The 18557-nt window shown below is 42.7% G+C and overlaps 1 protein-coding gene across 2 annotated transcripts in view; it reads left to right on the top strand.

The window, feature by feature from the left end:
• Window positions 1–18557, top strand: part of LOC143294729 (HEAT repeat-containing protein 1-like) — a 72649-nt gene that overhangs the window by 21583 nt on the left and 32509 nt on the right. For both annotated transcript variants that reach the window (XM_076606176.1, XM_076606175.1), the window contains exons 17-28: window positions 617–765; window positions 3010–3187; window positions 6344–6522; window positions 7972–8121; window positions 10778–11020; window positions 11706–11837; window positions 13294–13385; window positions 13527–13664; window positions 14584–14681; window positions 15121–15242; window positions 15954–16082; window positions 17818–18090. In XM_076606176.1, the coding sequence (XP_076462291.1) occupies window positions 617–765; window positions 3010–3187; window positions 6344–6522; window positions 7972–8121; window positions 10778–11020; window positions 11706–11837; window positions 13294–13385; window positions 13527–13664; window positions 14584–14681; window positions 15121–15242; window positions 15954–16082; window positions 17818–18090 (1883 nt within the window). The remainder of the gene's footprint in view (window positions 1–616; window positions 766–3009; window positions 3188–6343; window positions 6523–7971; window positions 8122–10777; window positions 11021–11705; window positions 11838–13293; window positions 13386–13526; window positions 13665–14583; window positions 14682–15120; window positions 15243–15953; window positions 16083–17817; window positions 18091–18557) is intronic.

Here is an 18557-nt window from a genome sequence, read left to right as displayed (position 1 = left end):
GTTGTGTATGTGGATGTGCATGTGGATTTAAATGCATTCACATGGTCAACGCGAAAAAGAATTAGTGTCCACACTTGCATATGCAAGAACACAGGTACACACAGGTACAGTTATGCACACACACTCTGACACACACATTGCGCTTCATACATGAACATACACAGACACAGACACGGACAAGTACATACACACACAGACACACACACACACACACATAATGCTGATATTTTGCTTGCAAATGTGTTCTTGCAAGAAATACACACACTGACACAGGCATACTTGTGCACTCACAGTCAAACATTGTCACACATGTGCCTGCATGAACAGACACTTTCATGTGCTCAAATACACATGAGCATGCATTAATATGTTTTAATTGGCTTTGTCATTCTTTTGCATGGACAGATTTTGTGCTGTTTTGTCGTTAATATGTTGCTCCATAACATATTTAAATGATTTTACTTGTATTTATATATATATATATATGCTAATGATACTTTTGAGGGAACCAGTCAAACATTTTGAATCATTCAAGTTTGGATAGTTTCAACATCCATAGCTTAAGTATGCCGAAATTATCATTTTGACGTTGATTTTCCTGAACTGTCATCCACAGATGTGGAATTCTGGCATGAGGTGTCGGCTGATTCTGTGAATGGTCGGTGGTTAAAAGCCATCATCAAAATGACAGACCTGCTTTTGAACCTCAAGACAGACGGGGCTGCTGAGGCTGCTGTCAGAGATCACATCACCAGTTTTCAGAAGGTAAACACTGTTTCCCTGCCTCTGTCAGAACACTAAGAGTAATTTTGCAGGGTTTTTTGACTCACTTGTGTAAACAAAGTGAGTCTATGTTTTAACCTGGTGTTCAGTTGTCTGTGTGTGTGTGTGTGTGTGTGTGTCCGTGGTAAACTTTAACATTGACATTTTCTCTGCAAATACTTTGTCAGTTGACACCAAATTAGGCATAAAAATAGGAAAAATTCAGTTCTTTCCAGTCATCTTGTTTAAAACAATATTGCACCTCTGGGATGGGCACAAAAAAATAAAAAGAAGCCTAATTATATGCAAACTGCATTTACTGTTATATTTATTATATTTTTTGTATTCTCTAAACTTGGCACTTTGACCTCTTATTCTGACACAACAACAAGAGGAGTCATTATTATCATTTTTTGTTCAAACAGGAACTTCTTTTGCTAAGCATGGAAGTTTTATTTATTTTGCAAACGTTTTGGTGCAGATAGTAAAAAAGGGAAATTACTCTGTAATTAATGCTAGGGGACTTAATTCACTTTAAACTGATCTTTCTCATCTTAAACATTACATTTTGAAATTATACTCAATACATAAAAAGCTTGGATTTTTTTTTAAAGTGTATCACAAGTGAGTCTTGAAGGCCTTGCCTCTCTTGTTTGTTTTGTTTTGGTTTGGTTTTTTTGCTGACATGTTATGATTCCTTCTTTCTTCCTCTCTGTTGTATGATGTGTGTGTGTGTGTGTGTGTGTGTGTGTTTGCGTCTCTGTATGATGTGTGTGTGTGTCTTAAAATAATGGCAGATATGTAAGGCGGTCAGTGTGATATTATCTTCACAGTTTGAAAATAAAGATTCATTCGTTCCAAAATTCATTCGTTCCAAAATTGATCAGTTCATTCATTCGTTTGTTTGTTCTCTTTTAATGTGTAACATTGGGGCCATTCACACTTTCAGGCTTCGATGATACTTCTTCTTTTTATCTTTGTTTGGTTTTCTAAGTGTTTTTATATCAGTTTTGTTCTATTTATTACTATTATTATCATCATCATCATCATTATTATTATTACTATTATTATTATTATCTCTTTTTTTCTTCTTTTTTTCAAGGCCTGACTTAGTGTGCTGGGTTACGCTGCTGGTCAGGCATCTGCTTGGCAGATGTGGTGTAGCGTATATGGATTTGTCCGAACGCAGTGACGCCTCCTTGAGCTATTGATATTGATACTGTTGTTCTGCTGTGTGAATTTTTGGCAATTAACAATTTACTGAAGGTTTTTTTGAAAAGTATATATTGTTTGATTAATTGCTGATTAAAGAAAAAAAAAGAAGGATAAAAAATATATATGTTTGTGTGTGTGTTCTTTTTATGCACAAGAGCTCTGGCATTTCAATCATTTATTCTGATATGTGTCAACAGAGCCGCAGTGTTTGGTTTGTTTCACATTCCTTGCCCTCAGAATACATTGACATGGTACACAGTGCATCATCCTGTTCACAACTGGATAGAAATAAGTGGATTTAACACGCTTTAACAAAACTCAGATGTGGTATGTTGGACATTGCAGTGTCCTTGCATGACAATACGGCATGGATGAGACTCAGAATTTCTTACGTAATTTGTGAAGCTCTGAGACCCAGCACACATTGTTTTGGAATGCCCAGCTCTTCATGGCTTGAGAAAAATGATTTCTTAGTCGTTCTGGAACTTCACCAGACCGATTAATCAAACTTTGATACTTTGGTCTGTGAATGACTAAATTATTCAACATTTAGCAAAAAAAAAAAAATTGTATAAATCTTTCAAGTGAATAAAGGAAGCTACATACAATTTTAGTTGACAGTGTCCTGCTGAGTTTTATGACATAGGGATGGTTGTAAGGTTGCTATGTTTTTGCTTGTTTGTTTGATAGTTATTGCTGGTTTGGGTTTTTTTGTTTGGTTTTTAGTTGTTGTTTTGTTTTGTTTTTCGTTGTTTTTCTGCCCTTCAGAAGGGGCTAATGTTTGTTTTTCTGCCCTTCAGAAGGGGCTAATGTTTGTTTTTCTGCCCTTCAGAAGGGGCTAATGTTTGTTTTTCTGCCCTTCAGAAGGGGCTAATGTTTGTTTTTCTGCCCTTCAGAAGGGGCTAATGTTTGTTTTTCTGCCCTTCAGAAGGGGCTAAGGCCTATTTGAATGGATCATTTGAGGTCTGAAGTCTTCTTCATAATTGTGTGAATTTTTTTTTTTTTTTTTTTTTTTTACTTCCTTTTGTGCAGATGTTTGGGTCAGCGGATCTGTACCTGCGCCACCTGTGCGTGCTGTGGTCAGGGGAGGTCAGTCAGGGTCTGGGTGTCACCGTTGGTCTGCGAGACAAAAGCCTGCAGCTGAGCAAGGCGTATTTGTCGGGGCTGAGTGACAGTGAAGTCACCGCCATTGTTCAGTCTTCTGCCCCAGGTAAAGGAGTTGTGTCGCTTCGCTGTTTGTGTGTGTGTGTGTTTGTGGAGAAGGGGTGTAGGTGGGAGAGGGGGCATTTATACATGCATGTTTGAATGTGTGCTTGTATGTATGTGTGCATTGTCTATGTATGTCTATAGTTTGCTAGGTACTTTTCGGTGTGTATGTGTAACGTTGGTGAAATGTGATATGTATGATGATCATGTGTGTTGGAAAGCATCAAGAGCAGTTTTCTGGGCAGACTGCTGTAAGTATCCATTATTATTGGTAGTAGTAGTAGTGTCTGTGGTGAACATGAGTTTGGTTATTAAAGCACCAAGAGCAGTTTTCTGGACAGACTGCTGTATAACTATAAGTATCCATTATTATTGGTAGTAGTAGTAGTGTCTGTGGTGAACATGAGTTTGGTTATTAAAGCACCAGGAGCAGTTTTCTGTATAGCGTTAGATAAGTATCCATTATTGCTGACAGTAGTAGTAGTATGTGGTGAAGATGTGTTTGCTCATTTATGACTATTTTCATGACATTGCTGGAATTCATTGCAGGTACCATTGAATCTGACCTTGTGCGTGATTCGTTCAGGTTTTGACAAAACATGCACCAGCATGACAGCCCACATTGCTGACAAAAGTTTGGCTTTATAAACCAGCTTTTCCACCTAGGCTTCAGCATGGTCATTCAGGAAAGAAGCTTCCTGTCAAATAGAAATGGAAAAATTAAGAATGGAAGAACACCTCAGGAGGATTTTCAGCCACAATATGTGATTGATATCTCCCATGGTTTGTGAAACCCCAGGTCAGAGTACTCTGGCCAGATGCTGGTTTTTTGTTGTTTATTTTCTTCAGCCAGAATTGTAATGTCCTTTGTTGCTGAACAGTGTTTCATTTAGAATTGTAATGTCCTTTGTTGCTGAACAGTGTTTCATTTAGAATTGTAATGTCCTTTGTTGCTGAACAGTGTTTCATTTAGAATTGTAATGTCCTTTGTTGCTGAACAGTGTTTCATTTAGAATTGTAAGGTCCTTTGTTGCTGAACAGTGTTTTACATTTAGAATTGTAATGTCCTTTGTTGCTGAACAGTGTTTCATTTAGAATTGTAAGATCCTTTGTTGCTGAACAGTGTTTTTCATTTAGAATTGTAATGTCCTTTGTTGCTGAACAGTGTTTCATTTAGAATTGTAAGATCCTTTGTTGCTGAACAGTGTTTTTCATTTAGAATTGTAATGTCCTTTATTGCTGAACAGTGTTTCATTTAGAATTGTAAGGTCCTTTGTTGCTGAACAGTGTTTTACATTTAAAATTGTAATGTCCTTTATTGCTGAACAGTGTTTCATTTAGAATTGTAAGGTCCTTTGTTGCTGAACAGTACTTTACATTTAGAATTGTAATGTCCTTTGTTGCTGAACAGTGTTTCATTTAGAATTGTAATGTCCTTTGTTGCTGAACAGTGTTTCATTTAGAATTGTAATGTCCTTTATTGCTGAACAGTGTTTCATTTAGAATTGTAATGTCCTTTATTGCTGAACAGTGTTTCATTTAGAATTGTAATGTCCTTTGTTGCTGAACAGTGTTTCATTTAGAATTGTAATGTCCTTTATTGCTGAACAGTGTTTCATTTAGAATTGTAATGTCCTTTATTGCTGAACAGTGTTTCATTTAGAATTGTAATGTCCTTTGTTGCTGAACAGTGTTTTACATTTAGAATTGTAATGTCCTTTATTGCTGAACAGTGTTTCATTTAGAATTGTAAGGTCCTTTGTTGCTGAACAGTGTTTTACATTTAGAATTGTAATGTCCTTTGTTGCTGAACAGTGTTTTTCATTTAGAATTGTAATGTCCTTTGTTGCTGAACAGTGTTTCATTTAGAATTGTAATGTCCTTTGTTGCTGAACAGTGTTTCATTTAGAATTGTAATGTCCTTTGTTGCTGAACAGTGTTTCATTTAGAATTGTAATGTCCTTTGTTGCTGCAGTACTTTTCATTTAGAATTGTAATGTCCTTTGTTGCTGAACAGTATTTTACATTTAGAATTGTAATGTCCTTTGTTGCTGAACAGTATTTTACATTTAGAATTGTAATGTCCTTTGTTGCTGCAGTGTATGTATCCTTCACAGTGACGCATTGGGACACAGCTGTAGTGAAAATACTGTAGAAGTTACATCCCTTTGCTTGCCGCTTATGGGAACATGTACACCATTTCAGTCAAACAAATTTTGACACCAGGGAAATGCTGAATGAGTTAAGGTGGGGCACTGCTAGTGATTTTTTAGCCATTTTTTTGTATCTCGGGATCTACAGCATGTAGACTTACAGAATTTTGCACATCTTAAGAACACATAAATAGCAGGAAATCTGTAAAGTGTCAGGACCGCTACTTAACTCTTTCACCACCAAGTTTCTGTGTAAAAAACACTCCCCAGCGCCAAATATTTTAGAAACCATATTCTGTCACAGGCTTTGGTTTGTGTCAAAACAACACAATGAACTTGTTCACTTCTAATTTGGTCAGGGGGCAAAGGTTAAGTCATTGTTTTACTGGCGGGAAACTGGCTGCAGCTGTCGAGCTTTGTTACCATGTGAAAAATGGTCTTATCAACGTGACAAAAGTCGCCCATGGCAGTGCACTGTCTAGTCAACGTAAGTCGCCTGACACAGTGAAAGCCCTTAGGCCTTTTACTCCCTGTGGAGCATTGGCCATCAACAACGTTTCCCCACTGAATTTGACTCTAGCCTGTCCTTTCTGCATCCCTCCAGCTGGATCCCAGACTGTTTAAACCCCGCCATGTAGGCAGCCATACTCTGTTTTCAGGGGTGTGCATGCTGTATATGTTCTTGTTTCCATAACCCACCAAACGCTGACATGGATTACAGGATCTTTAACGTGTGTATTTGATCTTTTGTTTGCGTATACACACGAAGGGGGTTCAGGCACAAGCAGGTCTGCACATTTGTTGACCTGGGAGATCGGAAAAATCTCCACCCTTTATCCATCAGGCGCCGTTGCCAAGATTTAAACCCAGGACCCTCAGATTGAAACTCCAACGCTTTAACCACTCAGCTATTGCGCCTGTCGTCTCAGGATCTGTTTGTCCACTGTTTCCTGTCCCTCTGTTTGCCACAGTGGAAGAGTCAAACAAAATTCCCCCTCCTTGTGCAGTGATCCCGTGCCTGCTGGGGCTGTGTGCCAGTGAGGAGGACGCGGTGCGAGGGGCGGCCCTGTCCCTGGTGGGGGTGCTGGGGGAGAAGTGCTCTGGCTCCGCCCTCTACAGACCTGCCCTGGATCTGGTGCTCCACTACCGGGAGGAGATCACCACCGACACCAACTACCTGACCACGGTGAGGGCTCTGGGGGTGGTCAGTTTTAGGGAGGGGGAGTGTGGTGGGGTGGGGGGCTGGGGGGGGATTGTTTATGTGTGTGTGCTCCGCTGCTGGGAGGAGATCACCACCAACACTGCCTACCTGGCCACGGTGAGGGCTCTGGGGGTTGGGGTGTGGGTGTATATGCACCTGTGTCTGTGCACTGGGCTGGTCAGTTGGGGGTTGGGTGTCTGTGAGTGTGTGTGTGTTTAATCTAGAAAATTATGTGGTTACTTTGGTAGTTTACTATACTTTTTGTGATACAAGCAATTAGCCCTGCTGCCTTCTTGCCATTGTTTAGTGTGGCAGAACAATCCACACTTAAATCATTGGTGTGCGTGCAGACACTTACACTGTTACAGAAGCTTATTTTATCTGCAGTAGTGTGGCAGAACAATCCACACTTAAATCATTGGTGTGCGTGCAGACACTTACACTGTTACAGAAGCTTATTTTATCTGCAGTAGTGTGGCAGAACGATCCACACTTAAGTCATTGGTGTGCGTGCAGACACTTACACTGTTACAGAAGCTTATTTTATCTGCAGTATACGTTTGAACAATTGTGTATCCGGATAATTTCCGGTTTTTTTCCCTTGCTTGTCCAGGCTCTGACAGGGATAAAGTCGAATGGATAATTTTCATAATTCTTTTCTTTCTTTTTTTTTTTCCTTTTTTTTTTTCCCTTGCTTGTCCAGGATCTGAAGTAGGTCTGACAGGACTGAAGTCGAATAGATAATTTTCAAAATAATTCTTTTTTTTTTTCTTTTTTTTTGTTGCTTGTCCAGGCTCTGACAGAACTGAAGTCAAATAGATAATTTTCAAAATAATTCTTTTTTTTTTCCTTTTTTTTCCCTTGCTCGTCCAGGCTCTGAAGTAGCTCTGACAGGACTGAAGTCAAATAGATAATTTTCAAAATAATTCTTTTTTTTTTGTTGTTTTTTTTTGCTTGTCCAGGCTTTGACTGGACTGAAGTCGAATAGATAATTTTCAAATTAATTCTTTTTTTTTTTTTTTTTTTTTTTGCTTGTCCAGGCTCTGACAGGACTAAAGTCGAATAGATAATTTTCAAAATAATTCTTTTTTTTTTTTTTTTTTTTTTTTTTTTTTTTGCTTGTCCAGGCTTTGACAGGACTGAAGTTGAATAGATAATTTTCAAATTAATTCTCTTTTTTTTTTTTGTTGTTGTTGCTTGTCCAGGCTCTGACAGGACTGAAGTCAAATAGATAATTTTCAAATTAATTCTTTTTTTTTTTTGTTGCTTGTCCAGGCTCTGACAGGACTGAAGTCGAATAGATAATTTTCAAATTAATTCTTTTTTTTTCCTTGCTTGTCCAGGCTCTGAAGTAGCTGTGACAGGACTGAAGTCGAATAGATAATTTTTTAATTAATTCTTTTTTTTCTTTTTTTTTTTTTTTTTTTTGTCCAGGCTCTGACAGGACTGAAGTCGAAGACCAGCCGGCGGAAGAGCAAGCAGGCGGACCCTTTGTCGGCGATGTTGAAAGTGGTGGAGAGTCCTGGCACGCCCTGCTTCGTGGTGTCAGCCTTGCTGCGGGCACTCAGTGCTATAGACACCATGGTAAGGCTGTCACCAGCTTTTTTGTTTTCTTATGTGTGTGTGTGTGTGTGTGTGTATGTGTATGTATGATAGCCGTGTCTGACCATGACCATCAGAAGAGCAAAAGAGGCAACTGCTGTCCCAACTATCTGTGCTAGAATTTGATTATAGTGGAGAATGTCTCGCCAAAGCTACCTCCCCACTCTCTGGACCAAGAGGGTTTTGGTACTGTTCTCGTTTTTCTTTAAAAAAAAAACAAAAAAACCAAAAGAATTTGTCATGTTAGTGTTCTTGCCTTGATAGGCCTGACTCAGTGTGTTGGGTTACGCTGCTGGTCAGGCATCTGCACAGCAGATGTGGAGTAGTGTATATGGATTTGTCTGAACACAGTGACGCCTCCTTGAGAAACTGAAACTAACATCTTCTTTGATGTTTTTCAAATTATGATGTGAAAATGTCTTTTGGAAAAATGAAAAACAAAACAGACTATTTCAAAGGTGTGGGTGAAAGGGAGGTGAGGGAGAGGTGGAAAGGGGGGACGGTAGGGAAGGGGGTGGAAGGTGACATCAGACTGCCAAGTCAACATGACACCAGTGACGTCATGCTGTCAGGAATGGACCAGTGACCCCCGGCCTTCTCTGGCTAATCACCCACCCCCTCACTTGGGTCACCCTGAACAAATATTGCACCCCCTATCATCAGCTTCAGCCGTCGCCCTCGTTGGTCCACACGCAGTCACACCTCTTTGAGAAAGTGACACTCAGGACACACTGACTGCTCAGTGCTTAACCCTCAGCCCCCCGAATGGCCTGATGTGACCTCAGGACACACTGACTGCTCAAGGCTTAACCCTCAGCCCCCCGAATGGCCTGATGTGACCTCAGGACACACTGACTGCTCAAGGCTTAACCCTCAGCCCCCCGAATGGCCTGATGTGACCTCAGGACACACTGACTGCTCAAGGCTTAACCCTCAGCCCCCTGAATGGCCTGATGTGACCTCAGGACACACTGACTGCTCAAGGCTTAACCCTCAGCCCCCCGAATGGCCTGATGTGACCTCAGGACACACTGACTGCTCAAGGCTTAACCCTCAGCCCCCTAATGCCTGATGTGACCTCAGGACACACTGACTGCTCAAGGCTTAACCCTCAGCCCCCTGAATGGCCTGATGTGACCTCAGGACACACTGACTGCTCAAGGCTTAACCCTCAGCCCCCGAATGGCCTGATGTGACCTCAGACACACTGACTGCTCAGTGCTTAACCCTCAGCCCCCTGAATGGCCTTATGTGACCTCAGGACACACTGACTGCTCAAGGCTTAACCCTCAGCCCCCTGAATGGCCTGATGTGACCTCAGGACACACTGACTGCTCAAGGCTTAACCCTCAGCCCCCTGAATGGCCTGATGTGACCTCAGGACACACTGACTGCTCAAGGCTTAACCCTCAGCCCCCCGAATGGCCTGATGTGACCTCAGGACACACTGACTGCTCAAGGCTTAACCTCAGCCCCCTGAATGGCCTGATGTGACCTCAGGACACACTGACTGCTCAAGGCTTAACCCTCAGCCCCCTGAATGGCCTGATGTGACCTCAGGACACACTGACTGCTCAAGGCTTAACCCTCAGCCCCCTGAATGGCCTGATGTGACCTCAGGACACACTGACTGCTCAAGGCTTAACCCTCAGCCCCCTGAATGGCCTGATGTGACCTCAGGACACACTGACTGCTCAAGGCTTAACCCTCAGCCCCCCGAATGGCCTGATGTGACTCACCGGAACTACCCTGTTCAATCCCTGAACAGCCCAGTATGGCACGCTAAACACACTGTTCATTTGCCTTCACTTTCACTTTTAGCAGTCCCATAATGCACTGATCACGGAAGTGCATTTGTTACTTCCACTGCCACTATTTTGAAGTTTGAAGCAGGTGGAATCGGTTGAGAAGTTTCAGAGCTATGAATTGTTAAGTTGATGATTTTTTTTGGACAAAAATGGCTGAGAATGATTGATTAGAATTGCCTTGAGTCATGGGCAGCTGTTGTGATGAGTCATCTTTTTATTTGTAGCTGAGTATCTAGAGAATGAAAACACGAGCATGTACACACAATAGATCATTCAGGAGAGAGTCAGTATTCATAATTTTCAGTGCACACATAGCTAAAGACTATTTCAAGAAGATGTTCTTTTTTTTAATTATTCTTCACAGTTAAAATGTTCCCAATTTATTGTATATAAAACTATGGCATTTTCTGCATATCATGAGCTGTCTTCTGGAACAAAACAAATAAAACTTTGTTTTATATGATATTTTTGTTGTTTTTTTGGGGGGTATGCTTGAGTTCAGTGTGGAGTTACTTCCCACCACACATGATTTAGAAGCTCCCTAGTCTGTCAGGCAGCTGAGGGTTAATTCCCTGTGTTAATTCCCTGTGTTTATTCCCCGTGTTAATTCCCTGTGTTTATTCCCTGTGTTAATTCCCTGTGTTTATTCCCTGTGTTTATTCCCTGTGTTAATTCCCTGTGTTAATTCCCCGTGTTTATTCCCTGTGTTTATTCCCTGTGTTAATTCCCTGTGTTTATTCCCTGTGTTAATTCCCCGTGTTTATTCCCAGTGTTTATTCCCTGTGTTTATTCCCTGTGTTAATTCCCCGTGTTTATTCCCTGTGTTTCAGGACACTCTGACGCCCCTCCTCCCACTGCTGGCCCGCCTGTTGGCGCAGGACCATCTGAGCGAGGGCGAGGTGGGAGTGGTGGGACAGCTGCTGACCCGTTACACGGACACAGTGGCCGGGGACCTGGCCCACGACCGCCTCTCGCTACAGCTGCTGGTGGAGGCCATCAGGAAACCGGCCACGGCCGCAGCGGCCGGTGATGCTGCGTCCTCCTCCTCTGTGCAGCTGATGGCCATAGCTCAGGTTGGTTGTGTGTGTGTGTGTGTGTATGTCAAGTAACACAGTGTGTGTCACAGTGTGTGTGTGGAGTAACACGATGTGTGTGTGTCAAGTAACACTGTGTGTGTTGAATGACACTTTGTGTATTTGTTCAGTAAGACTTTGTGTGTGTCAAATAATACTGTCTGTGTGTGTGTGTGTAAAGTAACGCTCTGTGTGTCACAGTGTGTGTGTCGAGTAATACTCTGTGTGTGTGTTGAATAACACTGTGTTTGTTTGTCGAGCAATACTTTGTGTGTGTCAAGTAATACTCTGTGAATGTGAAGTAACACGGTGTGTGTGTGTCTCAGGTAACACTGTGTGTCACAATGTGTGTGTCAAGTAACACTGTGTGTGTCACATAATACTCTGTGTGTGTGTGTGTTGAAATTGAAAATCAGTCTTCTTCTTTGTTCCTTTTCAATCTTATTTTTGACATATGCTAACTTCATGGTTTGCAGCAAAAGAGAGAGAGAGAGAGAGAGAGATTTTATCACAGTTATCTTGGGTGGAAAAAAAAAAAGTTTACACTGCCAGTTATAAAAGTTGCTCTGCCTACACTTCAGTTGTTTTTTTGTTGTTTTTTTTAACTCAAGGTTACAGTGCATGCACAGAGTGGCATGATGCTTGTGCTTTACTCCTTCTGTGTGTGTGTGTGTGTGTGTTTCAGATCAGCAAGAAGTTCTTTGCGGCTCTGCCCAGTCTGGAATCACAGCGCTCTGTGGCAGGTGCTCTCCTGGACATGCTGCAGAACACCCCTGACACAGACGTGGGCTCTGCCATCAGGAAGGTCTTCAAACATGTAAGTAGTTCTGCCATCAGAAAGGTCTTCAAACATGTAAGTAGTTCTGCCATCAGAAAGGTCTTCAAACATGTAAGTAGCTCTGCCATCAGAAAGGTCTTCAAACATGTAAGTAGTTCTGTCTTCAGAAAGGTCTTCAAACATGTAAGTAGCTCTGCCATCAGAAAGGTCTTCAAACATGTAAGTAGCTCTGCCATCAGAAAGGTCTTCAAACATGTAAGTAGCTCTGCCATCAGAAAGGTCTTCAAACATGTAAGTAGCTCTGCCATCAGAAAGGTCTTATAACATGTAAGTAGCTCTGCCATCAGAAAGGTCTTCAGAAAAGTCTTCAGACATGTAAGTGGCTCTGCCATCAGAAAGGTCTTATAACATGCAAGTAGCTCTGCCATCAGAAAGGTCTTCAAACATGTAAGTAGCTTTGCCAGCAGAAAGGTTTTCAAACATGTAAGTAGTTCTGCCATCAGAAAGGTCTTCAAACATGTAAGTAGCTCTGCCATCAGAAAGGTCTTCAAACATGTAAGTAGCTCTGCCATCAGAAAGGTCTTCAAACATGTAAGTAGCTCTGCCATCAGAAAGGTCTTCAAACATGTAAGTAGCTCTGCCATCAGAAAGGTCTTCAAACATGTAAGTAGTTCTGCCATCAGAAAGGTCTTCAAACATGTAAGTATCTCTACCATCAGAAAGGTCTTCAGACATGTAAGTAGTTCTGTCATCAGAAAGGTCTTCAAACATGTAAGTAGTTCTGCCATCAGAAAGGTCTTCAAACATGTAAGTAGTTATGCCATCAGAAAGGTCTTCAAACATGTAAGTAGTTCTGTCATCAGAAAGGTCTTCAAACATGTAAGTAGTTCTGCCATCAGAAAGGTCTTCAAACATGTAAGTGTCTCTGCCATCAGAAAGGTCTTCAAACATGTAAGTGGCTCTACCATCAGAAAGGTCTTCAAACATGTAAGTAGTTCTGTCATCAGAAAGGTCTTCAAACATGTAAGTAGTTTTGCCATCAGAAAGGTCTTCAAACATGTAAGTGTCTCTGCCATCAGAAAGGTCTTCAAACATGTAAGTGGCTCTGCCATCAGAAAGGTCTTCAAACACGTAAGTAGTTCTGTCATCAGAAAGGTCTTCAGACATGTAAGTGGCTATTGCCTCTCTCTCTGTATATATATAGTTGTTGTTTTTTTCTTTGTTTGTTGTTTGTTTGTTTTTGTTGTGGTAAGCAAATGTGTTATAGTGTATGTGGAACAGTTTGTTGATACTTGAAATAAGCTGTGATGCTATGGTGAATTGAGAAGAGTTTATTTAACATTTTGATCCTATGGGTGTTTTTGAAAGAAAAAAAAGAAGACTATAACATTCAGTTGTGATAATCAAAACTTTAAACAAAATGTCCACAATCACCAGTACATGTGTGACAGTACACAAAATTCCTCTTACTTACCTGTGTTGATGTTTGTCGCAGGTGTCTCTGCCGGCAGATCTGCTGTCGCAGGAGTTGGCACCTGTGCTGCAGAGTGCCGCTAGCTCCGTCAGAACCGTCAAGAGGATGCGCAGGTGAGCACTGGTGGACGAACGATTTATTATTTTTTTATTGAATTTTTACATCATGAAGTACATACTCTTCTTCTTCTTTTTGTTTGTTCACACACTTTTTCTATGTTTTATAATTCACATGTCCACATATTCCTTTTCCAGGGAGAACACTGAGGACCAGTCCACCTTCAGCAGTCCCGTGTGGATTCGAACCACAGTGCTGTTGGAGATCATGCAGAACAAGAAGAAGATTCCCAACAGCAGTAAACTGGTTCCGTTCTGCTTCCAGATCTTGGCCAAGTAAGTGAAGGGTTCAGTCGCTGCTGAGACATGTCAGTGTGGATATTGTATTTGTTGTGTTCAGTACCTGTGTGGGGAGGGATGTGTGTACAATACCTGTGATAGAAAGGAAGTGTGTACAACACCTGTGTCAGGAGAGATGTGGTGGCAGTCTCCACTCCAGGGGGGATGCTCATTCAGTCTGGCTTTGCGGCTTGGTGATAACTGTTGTCAGCATGGGGGTTAGTCAATGGTGTCCTGTTCTTGTTGGATCAGAACAGGCACTGCTGAACACCTCCAAAATGACAGTCATCACTACAGTGGATGATCCTTGACTGTGTGATCCCAGTCTTCCCATCTGAGCCCATGGCACACTCAGTTGTGGGTCAGAGGAGACCACGGGTCGAAAAGACCCACTTCTGCTAGGGTTTGAACCTACGTCCTCCCAGTCGGCAGTCTGCAATGGCGAATACTGACCGCTTCATGCTCTCTGTCTGTTTCTTAGTTATACAGCACCACCCCATGTCTGCCAGCTCTGCTTGTAAGTGAGGTTTGAGAGAAGGGGAGGGAGAGAGGGGGCAGAGAGAAGAGAGAGTGGTCATGAGTGGATCATGTAATTTATTATTGTTTTCTTTCATGTAATGAGCCCTGAGCCCTTAGAGAGGAAGGGTGCGATACAAATGTATGTTCTTCTTTTTTTTCTTCGTCTTCTCTGTCTTCTTCTTCTTTTTCTTCTTCTTCTTCTTCTTCCTCCTCCTCTTCTGTGTCTTCTAGTTCATCTTCTTTGTCATCATCTTCTTCGTCCTTTTCTTTGCCTTTTTCTTTGTCTTCTGCTTCTTCTTTTTTTCTTCTTCTTGTTTCAGCTCTGATGTGGCACTGTATTGGGCCGGGTTCTTCAAGGGACTGCATGTGAAATCTGAAGTGTGTCTGTCTGTTCCAGGGTTCTGGAAGTGGAGGATGCCGGCGAGGGGGAGTACCTGAAACAGCTGATACTGGGAGTGATTTATCACCTGTGCAAGAAGCACAAGGCTGAGTCAGGTGAGGCCAGGTGGAAGACTTTGCTGTGTGTGTGTGTGTGTGTGTGTGTGTGTGCCAAATGTGTTTGTGTGTGTGCCATGTGTGTGTGCGGATCAGTGTGTGTGTGTGTGTGTGTGTGTGTGTGCAGCAGGCGACTGTGTTACGATTGTCTCTGTTGTGCATGTGGGGAACACCTGATGCCCAGTTTCAGGCAGCTGTTGAATCAGAAAGGACCAAGTAGACAGATTTCATGAAACACTCAGAAAGCACACACCCAGAAGAGATGAAACCACTGATAACCATACGTATCTTTACATGCATAAAAAAGATATTAAAAAAAAATTGTACTTGCTCCTGAAAACACATACACTCACAGCTGACAGACCAAAGAGAAATGCAACTAACTGTGTTTAAAAAAACCCCAGCATTTATGTGTATTTTTTATTCTCTTGATTTGCAGAGCTTATCGAAGGGAAGGATTTGAACTTCGAGTCCATCGTGCAGTGCATCCGTACCTCCAGCAGCCCTCAGACTCACCAGCATGCTCTGCTGGTTCTCAGCGTGGCTGCAGAGATTGCGCCTGTGAGTGATGATAATGATAATAACAAGAAGAAGAATGATGATGATGATGAACACTTATTAAATGCTTTTCTCAAACAGAGCTCAAAGCGCTTTACGTATGTACAGAAACATGTTTACGTAAAATGATGAAATAACAAAAGAAAACAGTTCAGACAAACTTCAAACAGACGCCATGACACAGTTGGTCTGACATACTTGTCCAACTTGCTTGCTGCTCACACATGCACACACACACACACCACACCACACCACACCACACCACACCACACCACCACACCACCATACACATACACATGCATGCTCGCACGCAAGCACACGCACACACACACATGCAAATGCACATGCACACACGCACACACACACATGATTATGATGATTATGGTGGTGACGATGATGATGATGCACTCAGTTATGTCAATTTTCACCTTTATTATGATGGTGATGATGACTACCATGATGATGATGATAATGGTGATGATTATGGTGATGGTGACGATGGTAATGATGCTCACAATGGCATGGCAATGCATTGATCAACAACAGGAGCAGCTGTTGCACTCGATGATGTCGATGTTCACCTTGATGATGTTGATGATGACAACAATGATGATAATAATGGTGATACTGATGGTGATGGTGATGACAGTGATGATTATCTCAATGACAATGATGATGCTCACAATGGCATGGCAATGCATTGATCAACAACAGGAGCAGCTGTTGCACTCGATGATGTCGATGTTCACCTTCATGGGGGCCAGCATCCTCCGTCAGGACGACAGCTACAGCTTCCAGGTCATCACCCGTATCCTGGAGACCGTGTTCCCCGCCCTCGTCATGGTCAGTGTGTGTGGGGGGGGAGGAGGAATTTTGTTTAATGTCCCGTCACACACATATCGGTGATTGAAGACATTTTGTTAAAGTATTTGTATTTGTATTTATTTTTATCACAACCGATTTCTCTGTGTGAAATTCGGGCTGCTGTCCCCAGGGAGAGCGCGTCGCTATACTACTGCGCCACCCATTTTTTTGTATTTTTTCCTGCGTGCAGTTTTATTTGTTTTTCCTATCGAAGTGGATTTTTCTACAGAATTTTGCCAGGAACAACCCTTTTGTTGCCGTGGGTTCTTTTACGTGCGCTAAGTGCATGCTGCACACGGGACCTTGGTTTATCGTCTCATCCGAATGACTAGTGTCCAGACCACCACTCAAGGTCTAGTGGAGGGGGAGAAAATATCGGCGGCTGAGCCGTGATTCGAACCAGCGCGCTCAGATTCTCTCTCGCTTCCTAGGCGGACGCGTTACCTCTAGGCCATCACTCCACTTAATGTATACATTTGAGTATTATTGGTTAGAAGGGGTGGGGGAATGTGTGTGTGTGTGTGTGAACGAAGCAGGGCTGGATTCTTCACCACCCCCACCCCCCCCACGCCATCCCTTTTTTTGTATTGTTTCTTTTTCTTTCCTATGTTTTGTTTCTTTCTTTTGTTTTGTTTTTTCTTTCTTCCTTTCTTTTAGTTTGTGTAGGTGGAGAAGGAATTAACAAAATAATAGTTGATTTTTTTTTTTTTTTTTTTTTTTGTATGTTTTGTTGGGTTGTTTTTTAGTTCAGGTGTGTAGTGAACACAAGCAGCACAGTTGTTTTTGTTTTTGTTTTTTCTTTCTTTCTTTTCATTGTTGTTTCATGTTGTTCTTGTTTTTTTGGGGGTTTTTTTTTTTCAAGTTTCAGAATGTAAAATGTAAAATCTCTGGTTTGTTTGTGTTTTTTATTTCCTTTGTTTCTTTTCTCATTCTCATGATATATTTTCTGTTCCCATTATTCATACACATTGAAAATCGGTCAGACTTTTTTCTAATGCTTGTCACTCCCTACATTCAGCAAATCAATAGATAACTTATTTTACCTCTCCCTACCACCCAGTGCCACCCCATCCAAATTTCAGTGCATTATTAAAACTGGAAAGTACGTCCTAAGTGTTGTGTAACAGCAACAACTAAAATTCTGCTAATAATTTTACTTTGAATTATACTGAGAAATCTGTTGCTTGACTTCTTACTATTCAGACCCCCAAGACATTTTTTTTTTTCTTTAAAAAAAAAAAAATTTCTAGCATGTCGGGGACTTCCGTAGCTGTGGTGGTGGTATTTTGGCATAGTTCTTAAGTCATTCCACTCCTGGTGTGAGTTAATTTGTACCATGATTACTTCCCCTGTGGAGAAGGTAAAAGTATTCTCCTACCAACACACTACTGTATTTTCGTTTATTCTTGCTTGGTACAGTTGACTTTCTAAACTGAACTGTTTATGGGATTCAGAAGCATGAAAACGAAGCTTTGCTCAGCCAATGAAACCAACAAAATTCTCCATCGATTTTTGCCGTTTTTCTGAATAACCCTGCTTTTTTCTGCAGTGGTCTCCTGTAGTGCTGCTCCAGAAGGGTTGTACTTGTAGCAGGCATGTAGCTGTGGGATAGAATGATCATCGTAAACAGTAGGGTCATGATCAGGGCCCTTGGTCCTGAGTGAGTTAACAAAGGTTCATTGTTGTGTGCACATTCTTCCCCCGCCCCCCACAGGCGTGCAGTGAACAGCGGCAGCACAAGGTGGAGGACATGGTGACGATGATTCTGCGCGTGTTCGTGGACACCTACCCCCACATCCCGGAGCACCGCAAGCTGATGGTGTTCACCACCCTGCTGCGGGTGGTGGGCGTGGACACATACCTGTGGCGCCTCCTGCTGGTCTTCATCGAGGGCGTGGCTACCCGCAGCCAGGCGCAGACAGACAGAGGGGGGATGGTGGTGGAGCCGGTGACATCGTCGGAGGGTGTGGTTGAGCAGGAAGGAAAGGTGAGTTTTTTGTGTGTTGGGTGGGGAGGGGGGAGGGGATATGTGTGGGGTGGGGAGGGGGTGTGTGTGGGGTGGGGGAGGGGGAAGGGGGTGTGTGTGGGATGGGGAGGGGGTGTGTGTGGGATGGGGAGGGGGGGGGTGTGGGGTGGGGAGGGGGGGGGTGTGGGATGGGGAGGGGGTGTGTGTGGGGTGGGGGAGGGGGAAGGGGATGTGTGTGGGGTGGGGAGGGGATGTGTGTGGGATGGGGAGGGTGTGTGTGGGGTGGGGAGGGGATGTGTGTGGGATGGGGAGGGGATGTGTGTGGGGTGGGGAGGGGATGTGTGTGGGATGGGGAGGGGATGTGTGTAGGATGGGGAGGGTGTGTGTGGGGTGGGGAGGGGATGTGTGTGGGATGGGGAGGGTGTGTGTGGGGTGGGGAGGGGATGTGTGTGGGGTGGGGAGGGGATGTGTGTGGGATGGGGAGGGTG

The sequence above is a fragment of the Babylonia areolata genome, chromosome 20, assembly GCF_041734735.1.
Source record: "Babylonia areolata isolate BAREFJ2019XMU chromosome 20, ASM4173473v1, whole genome shotgun sequence".
Lineage (NCBI taxonomy): Eukaryota > Metazoa > Mollusca > Gastropoda > Neogastropoda > Buccinidae > Babylonia > Babylonia areolata.
Note: the sequence above shows the minus strand (reverse complement) of the source record. Positions and strands in the feature narration are given on the sequence as shown.